This window comes from Cygnus atratus, chromosome 4 (assembly GCF_013377495.2).
Source record: "Cygnus atratus isolate AKBS03 ecotype Queensland, Australia chromosome 4, CAtr_DNAZoo_HiC_assembly, whole genome shotgun sequence".
Lineage (NCBI taxonomy): Eukaryota > Metazoa > Chordata > Aves > Anseriformes > Anatidae > Cygnus > Cygnus atratus.
Window position 1 is genome coordinate 15,996,990 of NC_066365.1, and position 16,365 is coordinate 16,013,354.

Genomic DNA, 16,365 nt, shown 5'->3' on the forward strand with positions numbered 1-16,365 from the left:
GTCTTGGTCTTTCTCAGTCACAAGAACCTGCTTGTATAAGCTAGGACCTCCAAGGGCTCACAGGGAGGCAGGTGCCTCACTGATTTTGTGTAAGCAGTAGCAAACACGGTTCTGTCCCCAGGAATCTTGATCCTGGTTTGTACAAGTATGTCAGATCCTATGGCTTTTACCTCGAAACAGTGGCTGTGTTTGGCAGAGCATGTCTGTGTGGAGGAGGGACTGTGTAGTGGTTTGTATTGTGGAACAACCCACTGCCTTTTACCTCAGTCGCAGCCACATTTTAACATTCTTTGGGTGGCTGTAAAAGACAAAGCCAGGTTTTCCTGGTAGTTGCTGCTTTTGAGCAAGTTTTATTGACGTTCTTGGGGTCCTTTCTGCCCCACACTGACTAGAGCAGTTGCAGTCCTGTTCAGCGGGATTCCCATTCATCCATCCTCCTTCCAGAGGCTCCTGACTCTGTGTCCCGGAGCTTAGCAGCCATCGTTCCTCCCCTAAAGGGGGCAAACACAGTACTGGGGGGAAGGAGAGGGGAGATAAATGAGTTTGGTGCTGCTGATACTGAATCGCTCTCTCTGGTATGTGCAGAGTTCTCTGAACGAGAAGAGGAAACTGCTGGCTGGCCAGCACGAAGACGCCCGGGAACTGAAGGAAAACCTTGACCGTCGAGAACGGGTGGTCTTGGAGATCCTGGGCAACTACCTCTCTGAGGAGCAGCTCCAGGACTACCAGCACTTTGTAAAGATGAAGTCCGCACTCCTCATAGAGCAGCGAGAGCTAGACGATAAAATCAAACTGGGTCAGGAACAGCTCAAGTGCCTGATGGAAAGCCTCCCCACAGACTTCACACCCAGGGATGCAACGGCAGCAGCTGCCCTAGCTGCAGCACTTGCTACCTCCGCCGGGGTCGGTGGTAAAACGCTTCCAGTGGTCTCATCCTCACTCTAACCTTTCCCATGTGGTCCTGGGAAAAGTCTTTCTGCTTGAGTCTATTTAATCCAAGTACTTTGGAGATGGTTCTCTACAGTGACAGTGAACAGAGACAGGTTTAAAACAGGATTTCAATGAAGGAAAAAATAGCAATAATAAAGGTTTTATTTTCCTTTCCTTCCAGCACTGCTTCCTGGAAACTTAAATCAGTCTGGAGGGAACTAAACTGTATCTCCTCCTAAACTATATCTCCTCCTGCCAGAGAAGAGGAATTCTCATGAGAAATAAACATGTTACCTTTAATAAAAAACATCACCTGTTTTCTTTCCTCCCTTTCCTGCCTACCTGGCACCTCATTAAATAATGAAGGATCTAAAAGAATGAAGCCTTAAAAATAAAACCAGCCCATTCTACTGAACATTAATGATATTTATATTTTTTAAAGAACAAGACAACGTGTAAGTTTTTGTACATACTCTAATCAGTTACTTGATTCTACTTTGTTCTGTATGTAGAAAAGACATTTAATTTTGTACTTTGTGAAAACATTAACAAAAAGAGGGAACCCCAAAGATAGTCATGCATTAGCCTGGAACATCTCTTCGTGGTTTTGTTGTTGTTGTTTTTTAATATAATAAAGGGCTACCAGAAGAAGCTTCAACCTGTTTCAACACATGCTGAATATACCAGTAAGTGTCCTTATGAAAGACATTTTGACCAGGAAAATACAATCTTTCCTCTTCAGGATCTTTTGATCCAATGATTCTAGAGTTTAAACATGCTCTTAAGAAAACGTGCATCACAGGAGTCCAGGTTAGCATGAAGTAATGAGTCTTGCTCTTTACTCACTGTGGAGGTTTGGGAGGAGTCTGTTTTAAATAATCAAACTCATGATCTGTGTTACTGTTGCAGCCTGTTTGCATTTCTGTGAGATGAGAAAGGGATCTCTAATGACATTATTTACAGGCCTGTTTTTGTGAAGGGATGATGTGCAGTAGGACTTTTTTCATAGACTAGTATCTCATTTGAGATACTGAACCTACTTCATCAGAAATTGATTTACAAGCCAGAAGAGGCATTAACTTGAAATCCTATCATAAGGACTATATTCCTAGTCAGTCCAACCTGCAATAACTAAATGTGCCCAACTGAACTTTGCTGTATCAATTTACCAAGTGCTAGATGATTGTTGCCAGTCTGCACACAGCAAAGCAGATTGGGGCAAACTCCCTTTTTCTGTCTGGGACATTGCTGTCCTCTCTACTGAGCTGCATTGCCATTTAAACGAAATGGCTAGGAGCTGCCTGAACAGATCACCATTGCAATTGATGAGCCAGACTTGGGTCATCTCTCTTCTAACCTTGCAGAGATTTCCAGCTGTGGAAGCAATTCAAGTTTCAACCTTTCTCCAGGGGGTTGCATTGTTCATTGCATACTATCTTGCCACCAGGACCAGAGCAGAGATTTTAGTCATGTGGTTTTTAAGATCATTCATTTTGAATTTCATGCCCAGAACATGACTGAATATTACAACAGTTATTGCTTTCAGTGCTAGTTTTAAATCCCCACTTGTTTTTTTGAATAGCTCACGTAGCTCTTCCACAGGCAGCTTGGCAGGCTGAAAAAAAATACCAGCGTCCTTTTGTCATATCAAGCATCAATTCTCCAATACCCAAAATAAAACCTACTTGATGTTTTAATGCTTTTTGAAGCAGCAGGTGACGTGACAGCAAACATTTTATTCACTACTACTGAGCTTGAAATGCTATTCAGGTTTATACAGCATTTCATGAGAACCCTAAGCAGGAGAACTCATTTTTATGCCTTAATAGCGGAATCAAAAAATTGGAAGAAAAAGTATTTTGGAGGTAACTCAAGAATAATTCTTTGGGATGTTTTCAGGAAAACTGGGGGGAGCTGTTTCCAGCCAATCAAAACATTTAATTTATTCTAAAAACAAACAAACAAACAAACAAAAACCTTCCACAGTTCTTTTAGTTATTTGAAAGTTGTCCTCATTTAGATTTTTTTTAAGCTACCTTTTCATCTTACACATACCGAAACCAATCAAAAAAACTTGGCAGATTGGTAGGCTTTTGCGAATCATTTGGAACTGGGCAACATTGCCTTTTCCACTTACTGTTTCCTGAGAAAGAAAGCCCTGCAGTCTACCCTCAGGCTAGGAAGAGCCTCCCAGCTAAGCAGGGTCTGCCTGTGTGCAGCAGAAATCAGCACCCATTTCAGAGGCAGCACACTGGGCTGCGTGGGCTGCAAAGTCCAGCCACCCTCGCCCACGTGTACTGCAGGCAGTGACACCAATTTTCACTCAGTGTGCTGGCATTACGCTGCAAGTCAAGTGTTTCCAAGTGGTGGGCAGTCGGCCAGCCTTGCGGTGGTGGTATATAAGGCTTTACTAAATAGTGTGTAAAACTGTTTCTTTTGTAGGGTTTCCAGCTAAAAATTTTGAGGTTAAGGGTTCATGGTGGTTTGCAAGAAATTCAGATGTTTGGCATGGCTCTGCAGTCCACCAAGTTTGGGGATTCCTGCTAAGAAAGTCCTACGTGTGCTCCCACTGTACACACAAGCATGAGTTAATGAGGCAAGTGATAGTAATTTATGTTTTTGTAATAGCTGAGATCTTCAGGTGAAAAATGAATTAAAGCCTATATTTCTTTATCATTAGGGAAACAGCCTTTGCACAACTTTTTTTCAAAAAATGCTCCTCAAACTGCAGGATTTGCTGAGTTTGGCAGAAGCACATCTTGACATGTATTTGAAGGTAACCAATCATTGGCCAAGCCAGTAGATTTATTTCCTAGTAGATTTATTTCAAAGTGCCTTTAGCAAAAAAGGGAGACCTATTCATTGCTCCTTATCCTACTTTGTTTTTCTCTTGTGTTCTTAAAACTGTAGCATAATGGAAACTCATTTCACAGAATGATGGCATAATTTCATGGGACAGGAATATCGTCTAGTCCTTATATGCTTACTGAAACAAATCTGAATTTGGGGTCTAGCTATGTGAGATTTCCACATCTGAACCCGTAACTATGTGGCTGCAGTGGCAAAAACCTGCAAGCTAGATACAGAGTGTGATTTTCTTTGGTAGCCCTTCCCTAAAATGCAATGTCTCACTTATCTCAGATCTGGGGTATTTCCCCTTTCAGCTGCAGCACAGGCTGAGCATTATAGCATATTCAAAGCAAATTATTCAAAACACATCTTGCAACAGACAGTGGTTCTCAGCAGATGGGCATTTTAGCTAAAAAGGAGCACTATTTTTATAAATGAAACATCAAATTGGGATACTGAAATGGAATACTCCACTTTCTCCCCTGCTGTGGGGACGGTGGTGCTGCGTGAGTTTGCCAGCCTCTGTAGATGAAGGTGGAAGAGACTCTTCCCAAAGTCGGTTCAGAATACCTGGGTCAGGTGCCTTCTCCAAATTGGTCTCTGGAGAATTCTCTTTCTTTCTCTTCAGACTATCGACAGTCAAAGGATCCTGCAACAGCTACCTGGCCCGTTCAACTGGCTGCAATTGATGCCTGGCACGGAGTGAAGCATGCAGTCTTGCTTCTCTAGCTTGAGGTAAATCCTAGTAAGGACAAAGCAGTAGCTCTTTTGATATAGGTCAGTTCAAGGTAAAAGCTAGTTGTATAAAAGGGATGTTACTGTGTGATCTGCCTTCCCTACATTCTCACTCTCAGTAAACATCTCAGTTGCAGGGGAAACTTCCAGTTTACCCAGTACTAACTGGCTTTGCCTTTGAGGACAATCAGAAAAGTCACAGAAAAGAAAGGGGGGGCAACATTTTTCCTGAGTTATCATTCCTTAAAATGTTACCTTCAATTTCCAGCCAATTTCTGAGGGACCTGTCGGAAAAAAAAAAAAAAAAAAAAAAAAAAGCAGGTATAAGTCAGTGTTGCCCCACAGCAATTTTCCTGGCCTTTGAAAGCAATCAAACTGCATTGCTGTCATTGTACCCAGACCCAGCACAGGGAAAAGGAAAAAGATGGAGGCATACACTCGCATTGCAATGCTGTCTGTGCAATGCAGGACATTGAAGCAAGTCTCTTCAGCCTACCTTTCAGTATGTCCTCACATGCTTTCAGCAACATGCTGCCCCTGCAGTCTGCTTGGCTGTGCTGTTCCACATGATATAACGCGTTGTGAAAATCTAGTCATCCAAATTTTTTTTTTTTTAACTGAGCCCTTGGGCCATTGATGGTCACAAAGAATTCACGTCAGATGCTTTCCTCGAGACTAAATCTAGCAAGGGGTGCTTAGACACTAGGGACTGTTGGTTGTAAGTTCATACACAAGATCTTTTGTGAAGGTTACCTACAAAATCCATCAACCGCAGAGCACCGAAACAGTCCGTGCATCAGGACTGATCCATCATCTCCACCGCTCAGCTTCTGACACACACATTTAGACTGGTCAAGAAGAGGAGCATGCAAATAAACCTGGATGGCATTTCAGAGACACTCCACACAAATCCTGAATATTAACATGAGCAGTAACTCATTGTTTGCAAAATGGGAAACAGCTTTTCATCAGGGAGCCAACGCTTCAAATCGGTGTGAGCAGACTAGGGGCATATCTAGGGACCTGCTCCCCAGGTTTGGCTGGGCTTGAGTCACCTAAGAGTTGTTTTTTCCTTTATGTCCCCTCTAGAGGGGATTTTTGTTGACCGTGGCATGGCTTTATGGTTTGGCTGTGTTCCTACAGGACTTTCACTTGTCCCTGCAGCCCACAAGGCACATAAATTCAGTGTTGTATGTTTCTTGTAAATTACAGGGCTTTTCTGGCAATAAGTTACTGAACATTGTTTGTGTTAGGTGACTGAAGATGTGTATGTGGCCAGAGTGGTCTCTGACTAGGAGTTGGTCCTTTCCGCCCCATTTGGCCAAACCCCACTGTCATTCTGCAATACAAATTATAGAAATAGGCTGGATTCAGGGTGGCAAAAACAAGTAGCCTGGGGCTTTTGCCAGATGCTTACATGCATACAGCTTATGTCCATACAGTAGCACAGCCTCCTCAGTTGCAGGTCCAGCTTTCATAAAACACATTGTCTATTAGCACTAAAATCATAACAAAAAATCCACTTTTTCTTGTCCCCTTGTAGGGTTGGGAGCTGGAGCCATTTGTGGAGAATGGCTGACTGCTGTGAGCACATCTGCTCTGGTTTTTTGGGGGTTAGGAATAAGGATGTGTTTCCTGTACCCCATAATGAAGAGTTGGTAAATGTGAGCCAGACAGCTTTTTTCTTCCTTTGTGATTCACAGCTTGAGACCGTGTATTTCTGTCAGGGTTGCCCAAGATTTCTAATAAAAGTCACCACAGCGTAGCTATTTGGTTGAGCTAAAATAAGACCAGGATTTAAAAAATTTAAAAAGCATAGGATTTGAGAAAGAAGAACCATTGTGGAAGATTTCAAAAGAGAAAATGGCTTTTCTGCAAATATCAGTTTGTCACGCAAGCCAGTTTTGTACAGTGAGGCACTAAGCCAGAGGAGGTGGTGGGCAGGCACCATTTTACCTCAGTGGGGCCAGGTGGGCGCCATTTTACCTCACGATGGGGCTGGGCAGGGCCTCCCCAACTGCCTCACATCTGTCACTGCCTCACTGGAGGGAGTAGCGCACAGCAGGGCAATGCCACAGACAACCCTGTGCCCACCCCCCCAGCACCAAAATCTCCAAAAAATGTTAGCAGGGCTTGCCCCCCCCCCCCCCCCAAGGCTGTGTTTTAACCATTAGAACCTGTGAGTAATCAGGGCCAGTGAGGGACAGCTAGGCTCAGGATGGTCAGTCAGGAGCCCACATATAGCACGCTGCTGGGAGCCTCCTGAAAAAGGGTGAGTATATATAAATTTTTATACATTTTTTCTCCACATAGGATGGCTTTGCAGCCTGGACTTCTCTGCTTGCAGCCACTGCGGGTGTGCTAGGGGTTTGGTTTCCGCAAGGGTTTCCTCAGAGGGAGGGATGCAGAGTGGGGAGACATGATGGTGCTCGTCTGGGGTTCTTCTCAGCATGGTGTGCAGGCACAGTGGTGGTAGCCAGGTGCTTGTCTTATCCCTTGGCTCCTGTCACCAGGCAGCTTCCCATGGTCTGTACCCACCTGACCCTGACAGCCTAGTGTCCCACAGCTGCAGCCAGCTTTGTGCTTAGGCTACCATTGTGCTACAAGGGGAAGTGTGTAGTAGAAGTTTCCAGTGCACAGCCCCAGAAAGTGGGGGCAGTTATCAGGTAATGCAGCTTACAGTTTGAGGATGGATTTTGGAAAGTGAGCGGGTGACAGAATTGCCCATTGCCTTGTAAAAAGAGTGAGACCAAGATCAAGGGAGCAGAAGGTGAGCAGACAAAAAAAGAACATGGCTGTCAGCACACCCAGTGCTCTTGGAAAAAGCTGACCAGAGGTCACCTTTTCATTTTGTACAACACATGCTAATTCCCTTCTTATAAGTCTGTTGTTTGAAAGAAATACTCTTGCATTTTTTTTTGCCTGTGAATATGTGATTTAAGAGGGAGGCGACCCAACTGTCTCCCCCTTCCCCACCATAACTTTGGTTGCCCATTGACTTCCCCAGCTTTCTCCTTCAGACACTGCTCATACTTACACTATTCCCTGTTTCTGGGTGCAGTGTCCTGCAACTGTCTTTTGAGGCTGTGTTGTAGAGTGGTATATGCACACTTGTGTAGCTACAGTCACTCAGACGGCCTATTTCTGTCAAGTGAAGTTAATGTGAACTGCTCAAGGAGAAGTTATTTTTGAGAAGACAAAGCTGCTGGTCTATCTGGCCTATTACTACTCTTTCAGGTCCTGCATAAGATTTTAATTCCTCTGTCACCTTTACTTTATCCATACTAACCTCTTCTGCAGCTGTGTATTTATTCTCCTTTTCTTAAGTGTGAGTTGATACTATACAACGCAGTTTGTGGTCATATTGTTGTAGCCTTACATCTGCTTTCCAAGGTCTTCAAGGTCCCCTTATGCCTCCCTATGATGCTGTAAGGCAAGAAAGTGCTGCAGCTTTAGTTCCTGGTGAATAACCAAGAATCGAGGCTGACTTGGGTGTAGCAAACTTAGAGGATTCAGTACACCCAATCCCCTGTTAACAGGGATCAGTGCCGTTTTCCTCCCTCTCCTGGTCTCAGTGATCAGGCAGCCTGTAGGATCTTGATTCCTTCTGGGAAGTGTTACTGAACTGAAAGACTCGCTACAGATGTGACAGGATTTAAATAGAAAGAGAAAACCCACACCTTTAGGCTGTGCTGTCTGTGCTTTCGTGCTCCACCCAGAGCAAGCAGAACTCAGGTTCCTCCCAAGGATACTGAAAAGCAAAGTTCACCATGCGTTTCAAGGAGGACATACTTGGCAGGGAACAAGCTCTGCTTTTATGTTTTCTGTGACCCTCTGCCTGCAGCAGGGCATTAGCATTCTTGCTTTCCTGATCTCTCTAACAGAGAAGTCTCATCATCACTCCAGGAGCCAGCTAGAGCATTTCACATTTACTCTGCCCGTTTAACAGTGTCACTTACAGAAACAGGAGTATTCATAAGTCTGGGACATGGGAGAACAAGACTCAAGAGGCAGGAAGTGCTGGCAAAGGCATGCTTCCTTCCTCCCCTTTCTCCCATTTTGAGGTCTCCTTAGTGGTAGCTGCCAGTGTTAGGAAGCAGGATAAGCCTAATTAACTGTTGTGGAAAGTACTGGGGGGGAGGGGGGGGCAGTTGCCATGAAGGCACTGTTTGTGCTCTGAGCATAGTGGTCAGGACCACACGTGGCTAGCCTACCTAGGAGTCAGGACTGCCAGCTTAGCATGCAAAAATGAGATCAACTTTTCTCCTGTCAGTGCTGGCAGACATACTTCATCTAATCCATGTAGCTGGCACAGGCACCTGAAGTAAGCTCCACATTCCTCTGCAACATAAGGGCTTTCTACTCCTTTCTAATAACTAGAACACCTTATAATTTAGTGTACCTTCAGACATTAAAACGGGGAGAGGGGAACAAGCCAAAAGCCATCTTCTCCCCTCCTACCACAAAGTTTCAATAGCCTTCAAAAAAAAGCCCTCAAGACTTACTTGACGAGGCAAAGCATGAGCCTTTCTGTGATTCTGTGTAATGCAGTATACACAGGACAGGAGTTACAAGCACCATTATCTGTGCCTATGTCCAGTTCAGATGAGGTAGTCCTGCAGCATAGCCAGGCTCCTGCAATGCAGGGATGCACGTGCCATCCCCACCTTTCTCCCACACAGGAGGTGGGTTACAGCAACCCCTTCCCAGCACATGCACAGTGGAAACTTTTCCTGAACCTCTGAGCCCTTTGGCATTCCCCATACCCACATACCCCCCTGCAGAGACAAGCACCCAGAAAGCCTCCAGCTCATTTGCATTCCACAAGTCCCTCACTGTCATTAGCTGCATCAGCTCTGGAGGTGAAACCAACATAGCCCCATCTCCACATCTGTGCCCACAAGGTGAGTGGCAAGACACAGCTGTAACCCATGCCCTTCTGGCAGCGCTCCAAGAAGGCCTCCATAGCAGGGCTGCTGGACAGCAGAGAGAAAAGGGTGTCCATAAGCTGCCTCCAGATCAAGTCACCTCACAGATTCCTCAACTCTACAGCAGCTGCTGCAGTACAGGTCAGGACAGTGTTACTGCCACACAGCACATGTGCTGGTACAAGGGCAGCAGGACTGCAGCCTGTCAGCCTCCCCATAAGAAGTATTCAAATGTCTGAAATACTCCACAGAGGATTACTCCCCTACCCTAGCAGCTCAGCTGTTCAAAGCAACTACAGCCCTGGTCCATAGCAGCCCTGCTGTCAGAGATTAGCTAACGGGAGTCAAATTCCACCACTTCAGCAGCATTTGGCTAAGGTAGCACCTTGCACCAGCACAGTTGGGGTCAAGACTGTCACAGCTGTGACAGCCACAGGGCCAGCCCCACAGCCGAGCAGCCTGCCCAGGCTCCCACTCCACTCAGCAGGCAGGGCTCCGTTACCTTTCATCAGGTCCTCAAACGCTGCAGCAGTCCCAACTCAGTCCCTGTTTTGGCATGGCTAGCAGGCAGCTCAGGAACAGCTGTAGCAGACACACTCCAAGGTATTGCATGAGCAGAGCGAAGAAGTTTTAAGCAGAAGAGACAATTCACTAAGCTTATTTTTATGTGCCTAACTGCAACTACGTGTATTTGGTGCACTCGGGATCCAACAGCGCTAGTACCCCTGTTGGTATGTGCCTTGTTACCCATCCCTGTCACATAGCTGAGCCCCCGACCTCATGGTATAACGTGGAGCTGGTCTCCTACAGTGTAGAGGCTGCAGTTTGTGAAGCAGCACAAGTAGCCTGGATGCTCTCCCAAGACCTGCTCCTAAGCTTTCTGTCAGGTCTCGCCTTTCACTCTGTCTTTTCCCCATGTGTATTTAGCCTGACTTGCCTGCTCTTCTCTGCTGCTCAGGTACACCGGTGCCAGCCTGCAACATGCCCAGCCACTGAGCATGCTTGTGGAGAGCCAAGCTTTCTGTAAGAGCACAAGCCATGCCCCATACCCCCCTCCACTACCCTGTCCCTGGGGAGGAGAACGGGGCAGAGGTGGCACAAGACATGCCTGATACACACTTGTTTGAGCTTCCCTGTCACAGCAGCCTGGCTGAGACTAGCCCCAGAGTTTGGAAACCAAGCAGAGACCACTTACTGCGGCAAACAGGGTTAAGGGAGCATCTACTGCTAAGGTAGCTTGAGTCACAGTAGGTCATGCTTTGCCAGCCATGTGGTCCAGCCCTGTACCAGCTGCAAGGCACTGTAAATAAGCACATAAGTGGATACATAACCTTTCCCCCTGTCCACCCCTGTAGCGCACACAGGAGCAAGCAAATTAGAGCAGGAAACAGCAGAGAAAGCAGCCATGTCAAGTTTGGGTTTATTTCACTATGCAGGGGGAAAGAAAACAAGACAAGCTATAGCAGTTAGCTAAACTTAATGGCTTTGACTTTAAAGTCACCCTCCACAGCCAGGTATTGAATTTTCTCCATGCCCAGCCGATTGGGAAACTCAAACTCCGCTTCAGGCAGCTTCACCTTTACCTCTGTTGCATCGAAGGAGATACAGATCTGTAGAGAACCACAAAAAGGAAGGCTAATGCATCACTGGTCACAAGCCAGGCTCCCCACTCCCTCCAGGCTGAGTGCAGGACAGTTGAGGTGGCCACTGGTGGTCAAGGCCATGCCCACCAGCTCAGCCCCCTCCCTGCCCAGCAGGGCTGTGGAGAAGAAGCTGGTTTGCTCTGCCTGAGGTCAGTTCTAAGCTTCTGCAAGAAAGGAAGAAAATAGGCCCAGTCTGAATCACATGTCAGTGTTTTAATCGCCCTTGCACATGCACCTTGCAAAGCAGGGCCAGAGTGGGGCACTTCACATAGCCAAGCCGTTGGGCATTGACTTAGGGCAGGTCCAGTTGGTCAGCTTCAGCAGCAAGACTCTTCCCCTGCTGCCTAATTCCCTTTCCACACCTGCCCCTTCTCCACCAATGGGGGGAACCTGACAGCATTAAGAGCCCTGAGCCCATCAGTGCCCTGTGCCAGGGCCTTCCACAGACCCCAGGGGTCTCACCTCAATCTTGTCACCGTGCTGGAAGGGGAAGTCAGCCTTCCTGTCCTCCTCGCCCCACATGCCGTCCTCCTTCGAGTTGCACACGACAGTGTTGACATCCCCGTGGCAGTCGAAGCGAGGGTTGAAGTGCAGCACGAGGGTGCCGCTGTCCTTCCCCACATTCACAGCAAACCTGGGGAGACAGAGGCGGTGCCAAGGGGATGCTACAGCCACCCTGCGCCAACAAGCTGAACCCAGCAGGAGCTCCGTTACCCCCTGGCAAGGGTAGGAGCCTCCTGGACCGCAGCCCCCCTGCAGTGCCACATCAAGCCATCTGCTGTCTCCTCACTCACCCTTTGGCATCAGACAGGATCTTCCCTTTGACCTTGATGCACTCTCCAGGCTCGACATCCAGCTGAGTAACAACCAGTCCCTGTGGGGCCAAACCACAGGAGTTAGTCTGTCATAAAGCAAGCCTTCCAGCCCCGCCTGGGCCAAGGCACAAGCCAGGTCCGGCAGACCCAAGGGCGTTTGCAGTTTAGGGCTAGGGCAGAGATTGAGTCAGCCCAGCCACCTTCACCAGGGAATCCAGGCTCACAGCCACCCGGTGCGCCCACCACCCCTCTGAGCACCACAAGCTGACAGTGAGGTGCTCATCCCACTGCAGCAAGGTCAGGGGGGTGACTTAGCAGCTGTTTTACCAACTGCTACAAAAGACATCCTCGCAAGCAAGCTTGGGCCTTCAAGTCAGCAGCAGGCACTAGCACAGGTTTAATAGCAGTTATGCAGCTTCTATAACATTACATCCTTCCCCCTCCCTAGGCATGTCTCCAGCCTACAGGGGCTACCAAAACTTGTCTTAGAGCTGCATGCAGAAAGAGAGGGGGCAGTGGAGCCGCTTCTGGCTGCAGCCCACTAAAGCAGAACAGCCCCAGGGAAGCTCTCATGGGGCAGACAAGGGCTTGTTCCTATCCTCAGAGCCAGATTATTCAGTCCCCGAGCCTCACGCCTCCCAAGTAGGGCTTAACATCCCCCAGCCTCCCTCAGCAAAGAGGAAGACGCTGTTTGGTGAGGTTAGGCGTAACTCAAGCCATGCTTTGGTGCCTGTGCTTCCAGGCCCAGGTGCAGTAATGCTGAGCTGCACTTAGCCACGTGGCAGATAAGGCAGGGAGACTAACTTGAGGCTGGTCCCATTGCTCACTTGGGCTACTGCTCCAGCACCCAGAGCCCCCTCAGATGGCCACCCAGCCCAAGCGGTGCTCAGCCTCATGCCTGCCCCCTGCTTAGTCCCTGCTGAGGTCAGATCCCTGCAGCCGGTAAGGTGCTTATTGCTGTGGCACTAACGCTGCCTTCTGGCTCTGCTTCTAGAGCCCTGCAGGCACACAGCCTCAGTGTGGAGCAGGGGACAGACCTCTGGAGGAAAAGGGAGCTCAGGGCACAGTCAACACACACTGCCGTCCTGCTTTCCTCTGCTGCTGCTATACTGTTAGCCCCATCCTGTATCCAGAATGCATTTTTCCAGAAGGAAAATAAGGAGCTTAAGGGGAAAAGGGCATTCAAACTGGTCCCAAAACTTTAGAGCACTCAGAGATACAAACATGCATTAAAACAGCTTTCCCACTTAGATAACATACTAGAGAAGAGGGGGGAAAAGAAAAGCGTCTGGTCAACCCTAACTGTTCCTCCCACAGCCACATATCAGTTGAGCATTTCCTCTCAGCTAATCCTTTTCCTCTCCTACCTTTGGCACCAAGCCCAAAACCCACAGGCAGGCAGGCAAACCCTAGTCCTGCTTGGCACACCAGTCCGGCTTGAAGAGGGCACTCACTTGCTCCATGCTGCAGATCCCAGCCCCACCAGGCAGGACACCCCCGAGCCCCTGCTCCACAGCCCAGCATGACTCAGCACTCGGCTCCAGCAGCTTAAATCACTCGGGCAGGACCATCACATGATGGGGGGGGGCGAAGAAGGGGATCAGTTGCAGCTGTTTGGAAGCTGGAGCTTTCCCAGCCATTTAAAGTGGGCAGCGGGAGATCTCTATTGATATTGTTCTTTGTGGGCAGGATGTGTGTGATTTTTTTAAAGCTAGCGATTGTTTGCTTCTGCGTGATCCTAGAAATCCTTACTGTAAGCTCTTCTAGCTGCTATGCAGTGTATGTTGGCTCGCAGCCCGAGTGTGGCTCTGTGCCTGCAGCGAGGTGGCTGCTTTTTGTTAAGTGATCCCTGCCTAAAATCAGGGTTGGAGTCCTCGTGTTACTGCTGCAAAGCGACTGCCTCTCAGAATATGTGTGTACTCACCCTCTCAGCCTGGCCTCGTGCTTGCAAGGAGACTGGGCTGTCAGGAGCCCCAGGGTATGAAACGTTACTGCTTACAGTACAATAAAACCCGATAGTTTGTGGAGTTCAGTGCCAGCACTTAAAAAGTGCCTGAAAGTTAAGGCTGTTGGTGTGAGGCACTACTAGATGTGAGAATTCAGGCTGCAGCTTTTGAAAAGTAGCGTGATCTCGCTGGATCAGTTCCAGTCTCAGACTCCAAAGGGAAAAGAGAAATGCTTTTTTGGCGGACAAAGAAGTTGGGCAGGGTTGACTGCAAGCAGCGAGGAAGGAGGCCGTTTTCCCAGCTGGTCCCTAACTCCTGCTGTTCACCTTTGCTGCGTCCCTTACAAGCACACTGTCCCTGCCCCGAGGGGCTTTGCAGAGCAGGGAGGGGAAGGTGGGAGCAGCGGTGGTGCTATGCGTGTCTGCATGGCCAGGTCAGCTGGGTGCCGCGTGTAGCTTTGGATTAGCCTTAGCAGGGTCCTCAGGCCTCCGTGCCTCAGTTTCCCTCATGCATGAAGGGACACTAATGACTTGCAGCTTCACAGCCCCACTTGTACAACTTGGGTCAGAGCTGCTGCGTAAATGCAGCACGTTACTTGTTGGTTAAGCCTTGACTAGCCTGGGAGATACAAATCTGCAGATAACATTAGGGTGGGCTGTGTGGGGCAGTTTATGACACCGAGTGCAGGGATTTATGGCTAGGTAGCAGAAGGAGACCTGCTGCCACGCAGGAGGCTGCTGACACTTCAGCAGACCGTGCTCGCTGTTACACAAACAGCATCCTGACTCCTGACACCATCCTTCACTCCAGCTCCCCCCAACACCCATTTCTGAACATTCCCGAGGCATTTCTGCATCCCATATGCTTCCGGGTGAATCAAAGCTGAGCTGCATTTGAACTAGAAAGTCACAGGTCTGAATTGGAGCCCTGTGACTGGGGTGTATGAAAGAAGGCAAAGTGCTGACTAAAAGTACTGGTGGGAAAATCCCACACGTCCTCTGGCCTCCAACGCACTCCCTGGCCATAACACGTGTACACGAGGCCACGCTGAAGCCAGGAGTCAGCCGCAGGAGCAGACCCAGTGCCCATAGCAAATGCCACCAGGAGCAGCCCTCTGCATGGACAGCGTGGAGAAACCCCAAGAAATTCCACCTTAAGTTTGCCCCAGTCTCTGGCACGATGTTAATGGGGATCACGTGTTAGAGGCTTTAGTCGCAGTTGTTCCCCTGTTTGCTGCCACGTGTGAGGGGTTGAGCAAATTCTGTTTGGTCGGTTGGGTTTTTGTGTTTGTTTTCCATTCAGCTCTGCAAAACCCCTGGAGATTTCTCCTCCTTTCAGTGCTGCAGTGTTTTTTCTGGAGTCAGAGCTGCTGCCAAGTTGTGTTGTAGTGCTGGGGCCACACAGTGCCATAGTGTTGTGCACCCCAACTCCCCTTCCAAAATGCACATTTCTCGTGAGCTGCTTTTTTCGCCTGATATCTCCTCCTCCCACCCTTTCGTTCAGACAGGGAGATATCTGTCTAATAACACACAGGAGACCACACTGTTTGTTTTCCTTGAGTGCTCCGCACTGGCAGCCAGGCTGCATTAGCAGCAAACCCTCTGGTCTTGTCCCTGATTTACAGCACTCCTGGTCTTAGGTCCCGTAAAATCAGCAGTGTTTAGTCTCAGACAGCAGTGCCAAGATGCCAAACCGCCCTCCTTTATTCCAAGCGAAAAGGCGACAGTGGGGAGGCAAAAGAAGGGACGTCTTCCCTTTTGCAGCCTCCAGCAGGAAAAAGTGGGAGAAACTTCCCCAGTGTGTCTCCTTCCCTTCCAGGGAGTTTGTAGAGGGGGAGAGGCTACAAAGCAAGGCCACGCTGCCCAGCCTCATCCCACGAAGGACAGGAGCGGGGATGCGGAGGAGAGCCGGTGCTCCTTCTGTCTGGCTCCCAACACAAGCAGTAACTCTCAGGGCCTGCAGCCTGATGTGCTTTCCAGGAGGTGGTGCACCTGCCAGGCAGCTCTGGCAGAGGCAGGGAGAGTCTTATCTTGCTCTTCCAGAGGGTGATGCCCAGAGGAATTTTCCCCAGGGGTTAGTTAAGGGTGCCCTCGCAGCACCTGGCTCTGAGGGCTCACTCTTGAGGGCAGGAGGCCCTGCCCAGCACCAGGTCCCCAGCCCAAACCCATAGTTTCTCTGTCGATTTGCACAGACTGGAGGAAGACAACCAGCCAGTCTGATTTTCTCCTAACAGTCCCCAGAAATGCCCCAGATTTGCTTTTAAAAATATAAATGCCAAGCAGATGTAATGTGCTGATTATTGCTCTTTTTAATCTTCTGCAAGAGAAGGTACACCCTAGCCCTTGGCAAGCCTTATCTCTGGTAATGACTCCTGTCACTAGAAATGACATGCTACAGGAGAGCTCTGATTTGGGGAGGGCTGAGCACGCTCCTCTGCTGCTGGCTCTCTCACGGATGCCGTGGCCATTCTCGTCATTCAGAACCTGCTGCCTCATGGCCCAGGCAGCACGTAGAGGGG

The 16,365-nt window shown here is 48.6% G+C and overlaps 2 protein-coding genes across 3 annotated transcripts in view; one reads left to right on the top strand and one right to left on the bottom strand.

The window, feature by feature from the left end:
- Positions 1–1,341, top strand: part of SHROOM3 (shroom family member 3) — a 125,818-nt gene extending 124,477 nt beyond the window's left edge. Inside the window, 1 exon segment of the mRNA XM_050710371.1 lies at positions 586–1,341. Coding sequence (XP_050566328.1) covers positions 586–945 — 360 coding nt within the window. The 3' untranslated portion in view covers positions 946–1,341.
- Positions 138–13,491, bottom strand: LOC118244770 (16 kDa beta-galactoside-binding lectin). 2 transcript variants are annotated; one of them, XM_035539940.2, is made up of 6 exons: positions 13,356–13,491; positions 11,881–11,960; positions 11,549–11,720; positions 10,945–11,053; positions 4,771–4,799; positions 138–4,522 (listed from the first exon to the last, which is right to left on the bottom strand). In XM_035539940.2, the coding sequence occupies exons 1-6, from the start codon at positions 13,362–13,364 to the stop codon at positions 4,439–4,441; spliced, it is 483 nt and encodes a 160-aa protein (XP_035395833.1). In that variant the 5' UTR covers positions 13,365–13,491; the 3' UTR covers positions 138–4,438. The 2 variants fall into 2 exon arrangements, with proteins under 2 accessions (XP_035395833.1, XP_035395844.1); XM_035539951.2 differs by lacking the exons at positions 138–4,522; positions 4,771–4,799 and having other exon boundaries at positions 10,841–11,053.
- Between the last annotated feature and the right edge of the window lie 2,874 nt (positions 13,492–16,365).